The 16,257-nt window shown below is 47.7% G+C and overlaps 1 protein-coding gene across 1 annotated transcript in view; it reads right to left on the reverse strand.

The window, feature by feature from the left end:
• cecr2 (CECR2 histone acetyl-lysine reader) overlaps positions 1 to 16,257 on the reverse strand; it is a 93,998-nt gene that overhangs the window by 52,453 nt on the left and 25,288 nt on the right. Inside the window, exon 2 of the mRNA XM_079501027.1 lies at positions 2,865 to 2,959. Coding sequence (XP_079357153.1) covers positions 2,865 to 2,959 — 95 coding nt within the window. The remainder of the gene's footprint in view (positions 1 to 2,864; positions 2,960 to 16,257) is intronic.

A 16,257-nucleotide genomic window follows, 5' to 3' on the forward strand; every position in this document is an offset into this window, starting at 1 on the left:
CCTGAATGCACTGAACCTCTCTGTGAGGCTGAAACCTGAATGCACTGAACCTCTCTCTGAATGCACTGAACCGCTCTCTGTGAGGCTGAAACCTGAATGCACTGAACCTCTCTCTGCGAGGCTGAGACCTGAATGCACTGAACCTCTCTCTGAATGCACTGAACCTCTCTTTGTGAGGCTGAAACCTGAATGCACTGAACCTCTCTCTGTGAGAGCTGAAACCTGAATGCACTGAACCTCTCTCTGAATGCACTGAACCTCTCTCTGTGAGGCTGAGACCTGAATGCACTGAACCTCTCTTTGTGAGGCTGAAACCTGAATGCACTGAACCTCTCTCTGTGAGGCTGAAACCTGAATGCACTGAACCTCTCTTTGTGAGGCTGAAACCTGAATGCACTGAACCTCTCTCTGAATGCACTGAACCTCTCTGTGAGGCTGAGACCTGAATGCACTGAACCTCTCTCTGAATGCACTGAACCTCTCTCTGTGAGGCTGAAACCTGAATGCACTGAACCTCTCTCTGTGAGGCTGAAACCTGAATGCACTGAACCTCTCTCTGTGAGGCTGAGACCTGAATGCACTGAACCCCTCTCTGTGAGGCTGAGACCTGAATGCACTGAACCCCTCTCTGTGAGGCTGAGACCTGAATGCACTGAACCTCTCTCTGTGAGGCTGAGACCTGAATGCACTGAATCTCTCTCTGAATGCACTGAACCTCTCTCTGTGAGGCTGAAACCTGAATGCACTGAACCCCTCTCTGAATGCACTGAACCTCTCTGTGAGAGCTGAAACCTGAATGCACTGAACCTCTCTCTGAATGCACTGAACCTCTCTCTGTGAGGCTGAGACCTGAATGCACTGAACCTCTCTCTGTGAGGCTGAAACCTGAATGCACTGAACCTCTCTCTGTGAGGCTGAAACCTGAATGCACTGAACCTCTCTTTGTGAGGCTGAAACCTGAATGCACTGAACCTCTCTCTGAATGCACTGAACCTCTCTCTGTGAGGCTGAGACCTGAATGCACTGAACCTCTCTCTGAATGCACTGAACCTCTCTCTGTGAGGCTGAAACCTGAATGCACTGAACCTCTCTGTGAGGCTGAAACCTGAATGCACTGAACCTCTCTCTGAATGCACTGAACCTCTCTCTGAATGCACTGAACCTCTCTCTGCGAGGCTGAAACCTGAATGCACTGAACCTCTGTGTGAGGCTGAAACCTGAATGCACTGAACCTCTCTCTGTGAGGCTGAGACCTGAATGCACTGAACCTCTCTGTGACACTGAAACCTGAATGCACTGAACCTCTCTCTGTGACGCTGAAACCAGAATGCACTGAACCTCTCTCTGAATGCACTGAACCTCACTTTGAATGCACTGAACCTCTCTCTGTGATGCTGAGACCTGAATGCACTGAACCTCTCTCTGTGAGGCTGAAACCTGAATGCACTGAACCTCTCTGTGAGGCTGAGACCTGAATGCACTGAACCTCTCTCTGTGAGGCTGAGACCTGAATGCACTGAACCTCTCTCTGTGAGGCTGAGACCTGAATGCACTGAACCTCTCTCTGTGAGGCTGAAACCTGAATGCACTGAACCTCTCTCTGTGAGGCTGAGACCTGAATGCACTGAACCTCTCTCTGTGAGGCTGAAACCTGAATGCACTGAACCTCTCTCTGAATGCACTGAACCTCTCTCTGTGACGCTGAACCTCTCTCTGAATGCACTGAACCTCTCTCTGTGACGCTGAACCTCTCTGTGAGGCTGAAACCTGAATGCACTGAACCTCTGTGTGAGGCTGAAACCTGAATGCACTGAACCTCTCTCTGTGAGGCTGAGACCTGAATGCACTGAACCTCTCTCTGAATGCACTGAACCTCTCTCTGAATGCACTGAACCTCTCTCTGAATGCACTGAACCTCTCTCTGCGAGGCTGAAACCTGAATGCACTGAACCTCTGTGTGAGGCTGAAACCTGAATGCACTGAACCTCTCTCTGTGAGGCTGAGACCTGAATGCACTGAACCTCTCTCTGTGACACTGAAACCTGAATGCACTGAACCTCTCTCTGTGACGCTGAAACCTGAATGCACTGAACCTCTCTCTGAATGCACTGAACCTCACTTTGAATGCACTGAACCTCTCTCTGTGATGCTGAGACCTGAATGCACTGAACCTCTCTCTGTGAGGCTGAAACCTGAATGCACTGAACCTCTCTGTGAGGCTGAGACCTGAATGCACTGAACCTCTCTCTGTGAGGCTGAGACCTGAATGCACTGAACCTCTCTCTGTGAGGCTGAGACCTGAATGCACTGAACCTCTCTCTGTGAGGCTGAAACCTGAATGCACTGAACCTCTCTCTGTGAGGCTGAGACCTGAATGCACTGAACCTCTCTCTGTGAGGCTGAAACCTGAATGCACTGAACCTCTCTCTGAATGCACTGAACCTCTCTCTGTGACGCTGAACCTCTCTCTGAATGCACTGAACCTCTCTCTGTGACGCTGAACCTCTCTCTGAATGCACTGAACCTCTCTCTGTGACGCTGAACCTCTCTCTGAATGCACTGAACCTCTCTGTGAGGCTGAAACCTGAATGCACTGAACCTCTCTCTGTGAGGCTGAGACCTGAATGCACTGAACCTCTCTCTGTGAGGCTGAAACCTGAATGCACTGAACCTCTCTCTGTGAGGCTGAGACCTGAATGCACTGAACCTCTCTCTGTGAGGCTGAAACCTGAATGCACTGAACCTCTCTCTGAATGCACTGAACCTCTCTCTGTGAGGCTGAAACCTGAATGCACTGAACCTCTCTCTGCGAGGCTGAAACCGACATGAAGAATGCGTCTCTGCTGAAAGCCTCGACTACTTACGTGATGTCATTGCGCTGGTAGCATCCTTGCAACAGACAGGCGATGAGGTCACCCAGGAAGTCGAAATCCTGTTCCGACAAGGCCTTCTCCAACTCCTAACGAGGGAGACAGCAAAGGGAAAGAAAGGTCAGCCATTGGAGTAAAACTATCAGCGATACATGAGCGCTACATCCAAAACACACCTGATGTTGTGGCTACTAAGACTATTCAATTAGACCTGATGGATAAGAACAATTAAGCAATATTACACAAGAGGGTGTGGTTTAACGTGATTATTGCCACGACAGTGATGCGGTCAGGAACGAGACGTAGTGGAGTTCCGCAAGCATCACTGAAGTGGCAATAATCACGTTAAACCACACCCTCGAGTGTAATATTGCAATTATACCACAGTTACCCTTAAAACTAAGAGAATCGCTGAAAAAAATATATTTTTTAATGACAGATGTAGTCACTACGACCACAAATGTCCCAAGAAACTAGCTAGCCTAAACACTGACTTTGCTGCGCTCTGGGAGAACAGAGCCGCTGAATTCTTTGTTTTGATCAGGTGGTGAATGGTGCTTGTTTGATCCACGGCTAGAAGGCTGTTTCAACCAATCAGATTGCTTCCTCGAAACGACCTGTGGTATAATGTACATTATCTTATCTAAGAACTGCAGCATAGTACAAAGTTACAAACGCCACCAACCGACATTGTATAAAGCGTGTTACATTCGTCCTTTAATGAATTACCATCAGGGTTTGTTTCTTTGCAGTCGCTCAGATACTAGCAATTATAGAGGTTTGTACCACGACCTCCTATCCTCCTTCCTCTCTCTGCCAACTTTTCTTCTAAACTGTCCATGGTACACTGGTGACAGACTGCAGAACTAAAACTATATTTCATTATCTTTGCTGAATATTCATCTATTTTCGCCAAGTATTTACCTATTGCGATATGGCCAGAATAGGGACACTAATAAAAATAATAATGGATTGCATTTTTAAAGTGCTTTTCTATGCACTACGTGCCTACTCAAAGCGCTTTACAATGGTCCATTCATTCATACATTGGGAGGTGAAGCGGCGAACAGTCAACGCCAGCATCCTCACTTCCCACATTCACACACCAATGGTGGCAACCACTGGAGGCAAGGGTGGGGTTTAGTGTCTTGCCCAAGGACACTTCGACATGTGGACAGGAGGAGCCGTGTTTATGTGTAACACGACAACTGCGAAACGGGAGTTCAGGCCAACGCGCATACTCGTCTGCTAAACGTGTGCAAGTTTAAGAGGCGGTGTGTTGTTGGCGAGGCAGTAAGGGGGGAGGGGGAGGTAGGCGTCCTCCGTGTAGCTCCAGCGGTTGCTTGTTTGGCTGGAGATGAGGTTCAAGTTCAGCCCTGACCTCCCTCCCCTCCCCCCCTCGCCTCACATTGTGCGCGGACCATTGAGGTTTTATGAAGCGGCAGTAACCGGCAGAACAAACTCTAAAGCCAGGCGGACAGCAGGAGCCAAGCCCAGAGCTACCACCACCCCAACCGCCCGCCCGCCGCCCGCCACCCCCCCACCTGGCTGACCAACCCACACCACTACCCAACATGCACCGCTCTCCTCGCCACGCCAGGATCCTCAAAATGCTCCCCGGGGAAGGAAGGAGTGGGTCGGGGGGCTGGGGGGGCAGATATGCAAATATAGAGGCGAGCGTTCCGTCAGCCAAGTGTCCATTTCCACTTAAAAGCCACTCTTTCCCCAGGATGCAAAGCAACCCTTCAGGCTGAAGATCAGCTATCCTTCAGTCACAGAAAGAACCTGGCTGTCTGAAAACTGACTGCTCTCTACCCTTCCTGGCCCCCTACTCTCTCTATCCATCTCTCTCTCTCTCTCTCCATCTCTCACTCCCTCCCAGACAACCAAGCCCACTTTCCTCTACCTCCCCTCCCTCTTTTCCACACACACACACACCCCCCACACCCACACACCCACACCCACACACACACACACACACACACACACACACACACACACCTCCGTTAGAAAATACCCTTCCCCACTTCTAGGAAGAAAGAAAACAAAAAAACACGGGCAGTCCCAAATTAGCTTAGGAAGAAGAAGGCCGGGTCCGATTTTTTTTTATTGCTCTCTCTCTCTCGCTCGCTCACGTCCCCTTGTTATGCAGACTCTCTCAAGAGAGACCCTGGTGAGCTCAGAGGTCACTGGAGGTCAGCATACACACCTCCCGGCCATAGGGGGGGGACGGGGACGGAAACCAGGAGCCGACAAGTCAGCACGATGAAAAACAGGAGGGGAGGGAGGGAGGGAGGGGAGGGGAGGGAAGGAGAAGCTGAAAAACAGGATAAGATAAATGTTTCTGCTCGGGGTTGTAAAGAAAAAAGGAGGAGGGAGGGGGTGAGATGGGTCTGCTCTGGAGTCAAGCTGCAACAGAAACATACCAGAGGTTCTAGGAGTCAGATAAGGAGATAACTGATGCTTATCTAACCAACTCCTATTACTCAAAGACAGAGCAGGCTTCATCGTTGACTCCTCCGAGCACATTTTCCAATCACCAATTTAGAAAACCTATTGATCATTCTGGTTCCTCCTGACACCAGGCCTGATCCCACTGGATCCGCGGAATGGTGAGTGCGGGGTGGCTGTAAGTGTGCACGCGTGTGTGTCCATGTGTGTGTGTCCATGTGTGTGTCCATGTGTGTGTGTGTGTGTGTGTGTGTGTGTGTGTGTGTGTGTGTCCATGTGTGTGTGTCCATGTGTGTGTCCATGTGTGTGTCCATGTGTGTGTGTGTGTGTGTGTGTGTGTCCATGTGTGTGTGTGTGTGTGTGTGTGTGTGTGTGTCCATGTGTGTGTCCATGTGTGTGTGTCCATGTGTGTGTGTGTGTCCAGGTGTGTGTGTGTGTGTCCATGTGTGTGTCCATGTGTGTGTGTGTGTGTGTGTGTCCATGTGTGTGTCCATGTGTGTGTGTCCATGTGTGTGTGTGTGTGTGTGTGCGTGTGTGTCCATGTGTGTGTGTGTGTGTGTCCATGTGTGTGTGTGTGTGTGTGTGTGTGTCCATGTGTGTGTCCATGTGTGTGTGTCCATGTGTGTGGGGGGGGGGGGGGGGGGGGAGAAAAAAATAAATCCTTGAAGTAAAATGTAATTTTCCGGGTGTGTCGGTACCGTTCTGTAATGGAACAAGATATTGTAAATAAACAATCATCAAAATATTGTGTGTCTGATGTGAGCTCCACTAATGACCACCTACGAACAAACGTATTCATTCATTGGTGGGATGATGATCATCATCATCATAATCATCATCATCATAACATTTGTTGGGGTGTCCGCTGGCGTAGCGCCAGAGCTGGACAGAGTACTCGACCCCAGTACTTGAGTATAAGAGTACAAATACGACCTGGTCGGATTTACTCCACTACAAGTAAAAGTAGCTCAGTCAAAATGTTACTTAATACTTTGAGCGCCATTGCCGTCGATTAAAGTCAATTGAAGCCTAATTTTGATACTGACGCTTAACGCCATTGCCGACGGCCTTCGGCAATTGCGCTTTTATGGCGCGTTGCTCGAGCCATAATGCTACTCACGTTAGCCGGTTAGCTAGCTGTGTTGTTAGCACAGCACTGGATCGCCCATCTTAGATCGTCGTCGCCATAATAATCCATTCTATCCATATCTTTCAATCGCCTGTATCTCCTATTCCTTGTCCCAGATGGCATTTTGGTCAAAACAGCGTTTCTTTGACAGCACAGATATGACGATCTGGAGCTCTGCAGAGCTCCGATCTGGCTTCAGGTGGTAAACAAGGCCTGTCTGCTCTGTGTAGCTTCCAAGGTTATGACTACTGCTCATGGACCGGAAATGGCGGCTTTTCAAAATAAGAGCTCAAATTAAAAAAAATGCTGGCGTGAATTAGATCCTAATTTTTCAATAAATGATAGCGGCCTAAGTGTTAAGTACATTTACTCAAGTTACTGTCCACCTCTGCCTAGCGGTCTAGGCGCACACCACATATAGGAGCATGCCTGACAGCGTGTCGTGGGTTCGAGTCCCGGTCCCGACGAACTTTGCTGCATGTCATTCCCAGTCTCTCTCTCTCCCTGTTTCCTGTCAATCTCCACTGTGTCCTATCAATACAAAAGGTAGAAAAGCCCCTAAAATAAAAAAGTAACATTTGGAGACTGTACTTTTACAGTGTACTGTGTCAACCTCAACAGACTTCGCTCTGGAGTAGCTATAAGACCGAACTCTACCTGCACATGATTGGAGTGTCTGCCACTGATCTCTGTGAATGCGGAAAACCACAGACTGTTGAACACATCAACGATGCCATGCACAATATTCAAGTCACCACATGGAGTCAGCGGCCTAATTGAACTGGACGATGATACCACTTCTTGGCTGATGTCCAAATTGCCTGTGTAGTCCTACACAACAACAACTCACACGGACTCACATCTCGACAAGCAGACAACAGTTTGTTGCATGCAGCATGTGGCACACAGGGCCTAAAACAATTTGAGTGGAATCGCCTTCGAATTCTACGGTAGCCACTACTATCACACAATGCCTCCTACTAGATACTGCTTTGTCTACGGGAAAAAATAACGCACTTAAGGTTCTCCTTGACTGACAACTAAGCCTGCTCCTTCCGTCCTTAGACACGGCCTAGCAACAACTGGCTGGCAGTCGCGTGGAGTATGTGTGTGAGGTGGGTGGAAATGAGATAAGGAAAATAAGTAGTAAAGAGAGAGACAGAGAGACACAGAGAGAGAGTGGATGGGGGGTTGTCAAGGGAATAATAGAATGTCTCTAGAAGTCCTCTAACTTCACAGCTTGTGGTGCCACATGATAGTTGTCAGGCAGGAGGGGAGGGGGACAGTACTGAGAGAGCAGAACGAAAGACAGACAGGCAGGCAGGCAGAGAGACAGACAGACAGACAGACAGGCAGGCAGGCAGGCAGGCAGGCAGGCAGACAGACAGACAGACAGACAGACACAGTCAGACAATCAGGCAGAGAGAAAGACAGACAGGCAGGCAGGCAGGCAGAGAGACAGACAGGTAGCAGAGTTGAGCGGTGGTGGATGACTCTAGACTCTAAGTCGTCGACACGAGGGAGGCTCATCATCATCATCATTTTTCGACCGCGGTCGAGATCGTGGATTTCACAATATTACGCCAGTATTACGAGGGAGGCTGGCGGAGGAGGCGAGGTGATGACACACCTTTCTGACTCGCTCTTTGTTCCCTCCGGTTGGCGCATGTGAAAAAGGGTTCACTTTGTTCACTTCAGAGAGAGTGCCTCCGTGATAAATCCGACAGCCTTGCTTTGCTCCCTGATTTGTGCCCTTTATGGCACATCGCTTATCGGGCCTTCTTATCTTAAGGCCTTGTGAGCCCCATTGATCATTAATGGGACCGGCGCGGCTCTGTAGATCCTCTGTAGAGCCATTACATGTACAGTACATGTGCTCACATGTACATGAGTGACCTTACTGACCTGTAGCATGTTGGTGTGTTTCTTTAGTCATGTGTTTGGCTGAAAGGCTACAGCTGTGGTTCTCAAACTTCCTCATACATTTGGTCCCCATCTAACCCCCCCATACAACAATTTAGGCATTTATCAGACGCTCTTAATCCAGAGCGACTAACATTAAGCAATAACAAAAAGCATGGCATTACATAAAAAGTAGTTATCATGAAACATGGGTAAGCTAAGAACGTAACAGTGGAGTATCTATATCATGAAACTATATATATAAACTATACATACTATACTATATGTACTATAAAGTGATATGACTACATAAAATGCAATTCTAGTGCTGTCTACGTAACATGCTATAATTCTGCTCTAAGTGCTATCTAAGTCTACATAGAGTGCTATCTAAGGTGGTAGGGCAGTGCTACGGGCCATGATGGAGTCTGAAAAGGTGGGTTTTCAGACTACGGCGGAAGATTGGGAGTGAGGCTGCAGTTCTGATTGTGATGGGACAAGATTTCAAGTTGGTAAAGTGTTTCAACAAGTGGCTTCAAAGAAATCTTTCCGCATAGCCAACTTTTGAAATCAAATTGATCCGAAAAAAGTGTCTTATCTAAAAGTGTTTTTTTTATGCCAACACATTTTGCCAGGAGGACCACATGGCAATGGCAACCCTCCCCCCCCCCCCCCCCCCCTGAGGTCCGCTCCCCGGACCCCACTTTGAGGGGCACAGCAGTATGCGTAAGCTGAGAGGAGGCCTTGAGTAGTGAGAGAGCTCCAGCTGCACATCTCACAGCCCTTAATCAAGATGGGTGTTGGTTAACAGCGGCTCCACAGAGGAGGGGGATCGGCCGGCCGGACGGACGGATGGCTGAAGAAAGGCCAGCGCAGCAACAACACATTAATTCCCCCCCTTTCCCTTTTGCCATCCGAGCTGTGCCGACTGGCACTTCAAAAAGGTGGAACGGGGTGGTGTTAATCCAGGAGGCTCGCTCGGCTCTACCGCGCCAGAGAGATCTAGCTGCTCTCCATGCTCCGCCTATGCTCGACCCAGAGTGTAGAGTAGGAGAGTAGCGACACGCTTTGATCTCGCCGCAAAGCGGGTGCCTATGGGCTATAGTTCCAAACATTGCTGCTATGGCTGGAACTATCCCATTGAGATAGAATGAGCACTTCAGCATTCCATTGTTACAGTGGGAGTCAACGCTAGTGTCACCACTCTCTTACTACATTACTCTGGCTCGACCCAGCCTCTCCGTCTCCCTCTCCGCCTCCCTCTCCTCTCCCCAGCCTCTCCGTCTCCCTCTCACCCAGCCTCTCTCGGCCCCCAGTTTTTTTTTTGTTGCTGTGATCAAAGTGCACCTCGCCCCTGATGGATGGGCTCTGCTCCGGCCCCAGAGGCTGCCCTGTCAGGGGACCAGGAAGCAGAGAGGAGCGTGACACGGGATCTCTCAGTGTGAGTGTGTGAGAGTGCACACACACACACACACACACACACACACACACACACACACACACACACACACACACACACACACACACACACACACACACACACACACACACACACACACACACACACACACACACACACACACACACACACACACACACACACACACACACACACACACACACACACAGTAAAGTGTGTGTAGAATACAAACACACACACACATGCCGTCCCCCTGCCCTCTACTGAAGTGGTTTTCAAACATTTTAATTTCAAGGAAAGCCCGGATTGGTATGCATTAGGCCACAGACCCTCATAACTCACGTACAAAAGAGGGACCAACCAAATGGACCAATAGGGTCCCCAGGCAGACCCCGCTCTGAGAACCACTCTGCTCCGCTGATCCAGCTCTGAATCAGGGAACCTGCTTTAGCAAGATTTAACCCTTCAGAGAGGCTGTTTGTGCGGGGAGATATTACGCTTTGTACAAGGATCACTGTTGTGTTAGATTATCCAGCCTTCTATGAACACACTCTACCTGTCTACCGTACACCGTTTCCTAAATAGTGGGTGGCGGACAAATATCTAGGGGGGGCCTTTATTTTTGAGGGGTGCTAGCCCCTCCTATGCCCAGCTTTCCTGGTTTGTGTAAACAGTAAATGCAAACATTGAAGACAAAAGTGAAGACGAAAAAGTGAGGACGGAAAAGTGAAGACGCAAATTGTGATTGGCCAGAATGAGATGATGTATGATGATAAGAGCACCACTCACTTCTCACGTTTGATTTTTCACGCCTGTGATGCTGCAGGAACGAGCCTGCAGGGCGAATTCCGAAAGCAACGCAGGACGTTAAACCACCCCTCCCCCTCTCGTGTAATATTGCTTAAATCAATCGATTGTGTTCTGACTTGGATCAATGGAAGTAACATACTTTAGCATAGGCTATCTTAAATTCCTATTTATCAATATAACCATGTTGTAAACAATTAAACAAATTGAAGAAAAAGAGGCCATGAATGGCTCACTGACAATGTTATATAATCTTTAAAATAGTGTTTTGCCAATTCTTTGCATTATCCTCACAGCCCACAGGCTGAGAATCACTGTCGTATTGAATTGTCTGGTTAGTCATCCGTACAGGCACAGCAGGGGGGCACATTCTGGCTCTTATCTGGCAGGCAGCTTTTTCTTCCAACCATACATACATACACATATAACACACACACACACACACACACACACACACACACACACACACACACACACACACACACACACACACACACACACACACACACACACACACACACACACACACACACACACACACACACACACACACACACACACACACACACACACACACACACACACACACACACACACACACACACACACACACACACACACACACAGCTATATTTAACTTATGGCTGATGTTTGTGCACATGTAACACTTACATTTCAATGTAATTCCGCCAAGTACCAAAACATTGCATTACTATGTAATTTGTGAGGGGCGCTAGCCCCTCCTATGCCCAGGTGTGTGTGTGTTAGGAATGTCCCTACTCCCGATCACGTTTTTCTGCTCCCGAACCGATTCCGATCATTTCATTTTGAGTATCTGCCTCTACCGATTTTCCCCCGATCCGATATTCATATTTCTTATAGAGCACTTATGCCATATCACAATATAGTACAATATCCCAAATCACAGACAATATACAGTCGAATATCATGATATGGATATAATATTGATACTAGGGATGTCCCGATTACATTTTTTGTACTCCCGATCCGATTCTGATCACGTGATCGGGACAACCCTAGCGTGTGTACGCCATAGCGATGATTTGATTGGACAACCCTAGCGTGTGTACCCCATAGCGATGATTTGATTGGACAACCCTAGCGTGTGTACCCCATAGCGATCATTTGATTGGACAACCCTAGCGTGTGTACCCCATAGCGATCATTTGATTGGACAACCCTAGCGTGTGTACCCCATAGCGATGATTTGATTGGACAACCCTAGCGTGTGTACCCCATAGCGATGATTTGATTGGACAACCCTAGCGTGTGTACCCCATAGCGATCATTTCATTGAGGTTTTGGATCAATAGTATGTCGGAACTAAAGCCTGTACCCGGTGAAATTGGTGATGTGCCAAAATAATGTGAGTCTTGTGGACATAACGCTAATACACTGAGGTCTTGTTCGGAGAAATCTTTTATGGTGGTCAGTGGCCAATATATTACACTTTACAAGCAGTAACTCCGAGCAGACTGCAGAGGCCATCCTGCAGAATGTAGAGAGCAGGATCACTGGGAGCAGAGGCAGTGTTGCCAGATTTAGCAAGATAAACAAGCGGTCTACGAAGACAAGCTCCAAAAGATTCAAATAGACGCGTTGTGAGCTTGTAGATCAGCTATTTTGACAGAAATCTCTGAATCAAATTGTCAAATATGTGGAATATTTTATTGGAGGTCCCTTAGCACAAAATATTTTCTTGATGAGCATCCGCAGAGAAATGAGACGTGTGGGAACGTCATAACTAATCCAACAGACGGGTTGCTAGGACGTGTACACACGTCCAAGCGACTAAGCCTAAAGCCGCTGATAACAAGCAGACTTGGCAACACGGAGCCGAGGAGCAGGTTTGAGCTGGTTGCCATGTGTGTCACCATGCAGGCTTTACACCTGGAGGTTAAAAGTTGAGCATTCTGCCGCTGATAACAAGCAGACTTGGCAACACGGAGCCGAGGAGCAGGTTTGAGCTGGTTGCCATGTGTGTCACCATGCAGGCTTTACACCTGGAGGTTAAAAGTTGAGCATTCTGCATTCTGACTCACATGACCGGAACCAGAGGAGCTAGGAGGAACCAGAGGAGCTAGGAGGCCATCAATGATCACATGACCGGAACCAGAGGAGCTAGGAGGCCATCAATGATCACATGACCGGAACCAGAGGAGCTAGGAGGCCATCAATGATCACATGACCGGAACCAGAGGAGCTAGGAGGCCATCAATGATCACATGACCCGGAACCAGAGGAGCTAGGAGGCCGTCAATGATCACATGACCGGAACCAGAGGAGCTAGGAGGCCGTCAATGATCACATGACCGGAACCAGAGGAGCTAGGAGGCCGTCAATGATCACATGACCGGAACCAGAGGAGCTAGGAGGCCGTCATGATCACATGACCGGAACCAGAGGAGCTAGGAGGCCGTCAATGATCACATGACCGGAACCAGAGGAGCTAGGAGGCCGTCAATGATCACATGACCGGAACCAGAGGAGCTAGGAGGCCGTCAATGATCACATGACCGGAACCAGAGGAGCTAGGAGGCCGTCAATGATCACATGACCGGAACCAGAGGAGCTAGGAGGCCGTCAATGATCACATGACCGGAACCAGAGGAACTAGGAGGCCGTCAATGATCACATGACCGGAACCAGAGGAGCTAGGAGGCCGTCAATGATCACATGACCGGAACCAGAGGAGCGAGGAGGCCATCAATGATCACGTCAGGACAACTAACACACTCACTAAAATAGCACAATTGGGCTGCACGTAAGACACCCTCACAGCAGCAAATTAAATAAAAATCACACCTGTGTGAACTGAGTCTCTCTCTCTCTCTCTCTCTCTCTCTCTCTCTCTCTCTCTCTCTCTCTCTCTCTCTCTCTCTCTCTCTCTCTCTCTCTCTCTCTCTCTCCTCTCTCTCTCTCTCTCTCTCTCTCTCTCTCTCTCTCTCTCTCTCTCTCTCTCTCTCTCTCTCTCTCTCTCTCTCTCTCTCTCTCTCTCTCTCTCTCTCTCTCTCTCTCTCTCTCTCTCTCTCTCTCTCATATATATATTAGCAGGCAACAGTGCAGCACTATCTCTCTCTCTCTCCGTTTCTGGCACAACAGCACCACTTTTGCCCCTACTGGTACTCTAAACATAGTCACATAGGTCCACCCAACCTGAAGTAAACAGTAAACTCACACGCTCTCCGCCTCATTATTATATGTGAACTTAATAGCATAAGGTTTACACAGTTTTGCACGAAAAACACTCTGTGGGCTAAATTAGGCCATAGCCACATGACCTCATCACATTTGTGATGACGGCACTTGTGTAAAAAAGTACAGGCTCTAAAAATATACTTTTAGAGTAAAAGTAAAAAAGTATATCTTTACCCGATGTTTCTGTGCAAAGCCAACTGTAAACTCACCTAAAATAATTTGAAGGCTATTCAATTTAATAGATCCCCAGATTCCCCACCAAACCCAAATCTTATAACTGGCCCGCCAGGTTTGTTGTATTGTCAAAACTGATGTGACGAATCATGCAAGTAAATCCACCTTTACTAATAAGCAGTGGTTCTCAACCTATTTAGACCGAGTAGGCCTGCCTGCCACTTCAAAACATAGTTGGCGCTCCAAGTACCAGCGTTATGAGTATGATTGATGTTAAAATACAGTAACATAGACCTACCCAATCCTATTCAGAATTACTGTATAGACTGTGCATAGAGTATGCACAGTTAACACAGGAGACAATTATTAACCCATTTAGACCTGAGGACGATTCTACAAATGTCTTCTAAATCATGGCAGTTTTCTGAAAAACCCTATTTTTCTATAGTGGTGTTCAAACGTTTTCATGTCAAGGACCCCCAGAAATATATGAAATTGGCCGCCGACCCCCATCTGAAAATATATCGTTTCAGGGACACCCCCCCGCATTACACACGCCAAACATTCTAACAATCATCTTAATTACATTAATTTGCGTCAAAGAAAATACAACTCCCCGCAAATCACGTGTCACCAGTGTCACCAGCAAAATGCATTTTGGGACAGACACAGATTAATACTGGGACACACTTTTCCGCGTAACAGACGCACACTGGGAAAACGATACTACTAGCTACTCTTGCGTCAGTCGACAGAACTTCTTCTTTGGGGAAGCAAAGTCAAAGTCAAAGGCACCTGCAAGCCAGTTGGACGGGGGCATTAACGTGAACACACAACTTCACAGTACACTGTGGAGGACTTGTGTAGCGCAGAGTGTGTGTGTGTGTGTGTGTGTGTGTGTGTGTGTGTGCGTATGTGCGCATTTTTTCAAAAATAGCAGATCTACAAGCTCGCTATGAGCTTGTAGATCTGCTATTTTTCAATAGCTAAAGTGTAACATAATGCTTAAAACACTTAACAAAGTGACACAACTTGTTAAGTGTGAAAATGACATACATGTCATTTTCAGTTCACAGTTGTGTACTTTATATATTAGTTGGCACAAGAGCTTGTGACTAAACATGTTCCTCTTTCCATTTCCTGAACAACAGTGACAGCACAAATATCTCCACCCGCCAGAGACACCTTGCAACCGATCTGAACCCTGGACTTTTATACAGCTCTTCTAAACGCCGGCAGAGAATAAATCAGGCCGCAGAGGAACTAACAGAAGACATCAAGGCCAGCCTGATCCTCACACCAACAGGAACTAACAGAAGACATCAAGGCCAGCCTGATCCTCACACCAACAGGAACTAACAGAAGACATCAAGGCCAGCCTGATCCTCACACCAACAGGAACTAACAGAAGACATCAAGGCCAGCCTGATCCTCACACCAACAGGAACTAACAGAAGACATCAAGGCCAGCCTGATCCTCACACCAACAGGAACTAACAGAAGACATCAAGGCCAGCCTGATCCTCACACCAACAGGAACTAACAGAAGACATCAAGGCCAGCCTGATCCTCACACCAACAGACCACACAGACCTCATGATGTGTGCATTCCTACATTTAAAAGAAAAGAAAAGAAAAAAAAGGATGAGCCCCAGGTTCTGATTGGAGAATGTGTCCGCAGCATGTGCTCTATAAACCACATCTGGGCGGACATTGAGGGGGAGAAGAGAGGAGAGAGAGAGAGATATGAAGTGTGTGTTTGGCTTGTTGCTCATCATGGCTGAGGAACAGAGAGAGAGAGAGAGAGAGAGAGCAGGGCTGTGATAAGCGAGGGGGTGTGCGTGTGCGTGTGTGCGTGTGTGTGTGTACTACACACAGCTTGTTGTGGTATGATGAAGGCTTGGGACCTCTTCCTTCTGCACAAGGACACTCTCCTTGGCCCACAATAAAGGCCCTCGTTAAAAAGAAAAATACAAAATGATTTGTAAAAGAAATTCCCGGAAATAACACACCTACAACAAGCTACATGGCAGCGGCGGCGCATTGTGAAAATAACACACCTCTTTGAAAACTTGAATTACTAGTTACTTTGTTGATTATTATTACAAAACAGGCTTTTAAGTATATTTTGATGCCAATACTTTTGTACTTTTACTCGAGTGCATTTTGAATTCCAGACTCTTAACTTAACATAATACTTCTATATTGCAGTATTGGTACTTTTACTTAAGTAAAAAAACAAATGTGAGTGACTTTTTCCACCACTGCTGGGTGGGGGGAGGGGA

Source organism: Electrona antarctica (assembly GCF_951216825.1).
Source record: "Electrona antarctica genome assembly, chromosome: 5".
NCBI lineage: Eukaryota > Metazoa > Chordata > Actinopteri > Myctophiformes > Myctophidae > Electrona > Electrona antarctica.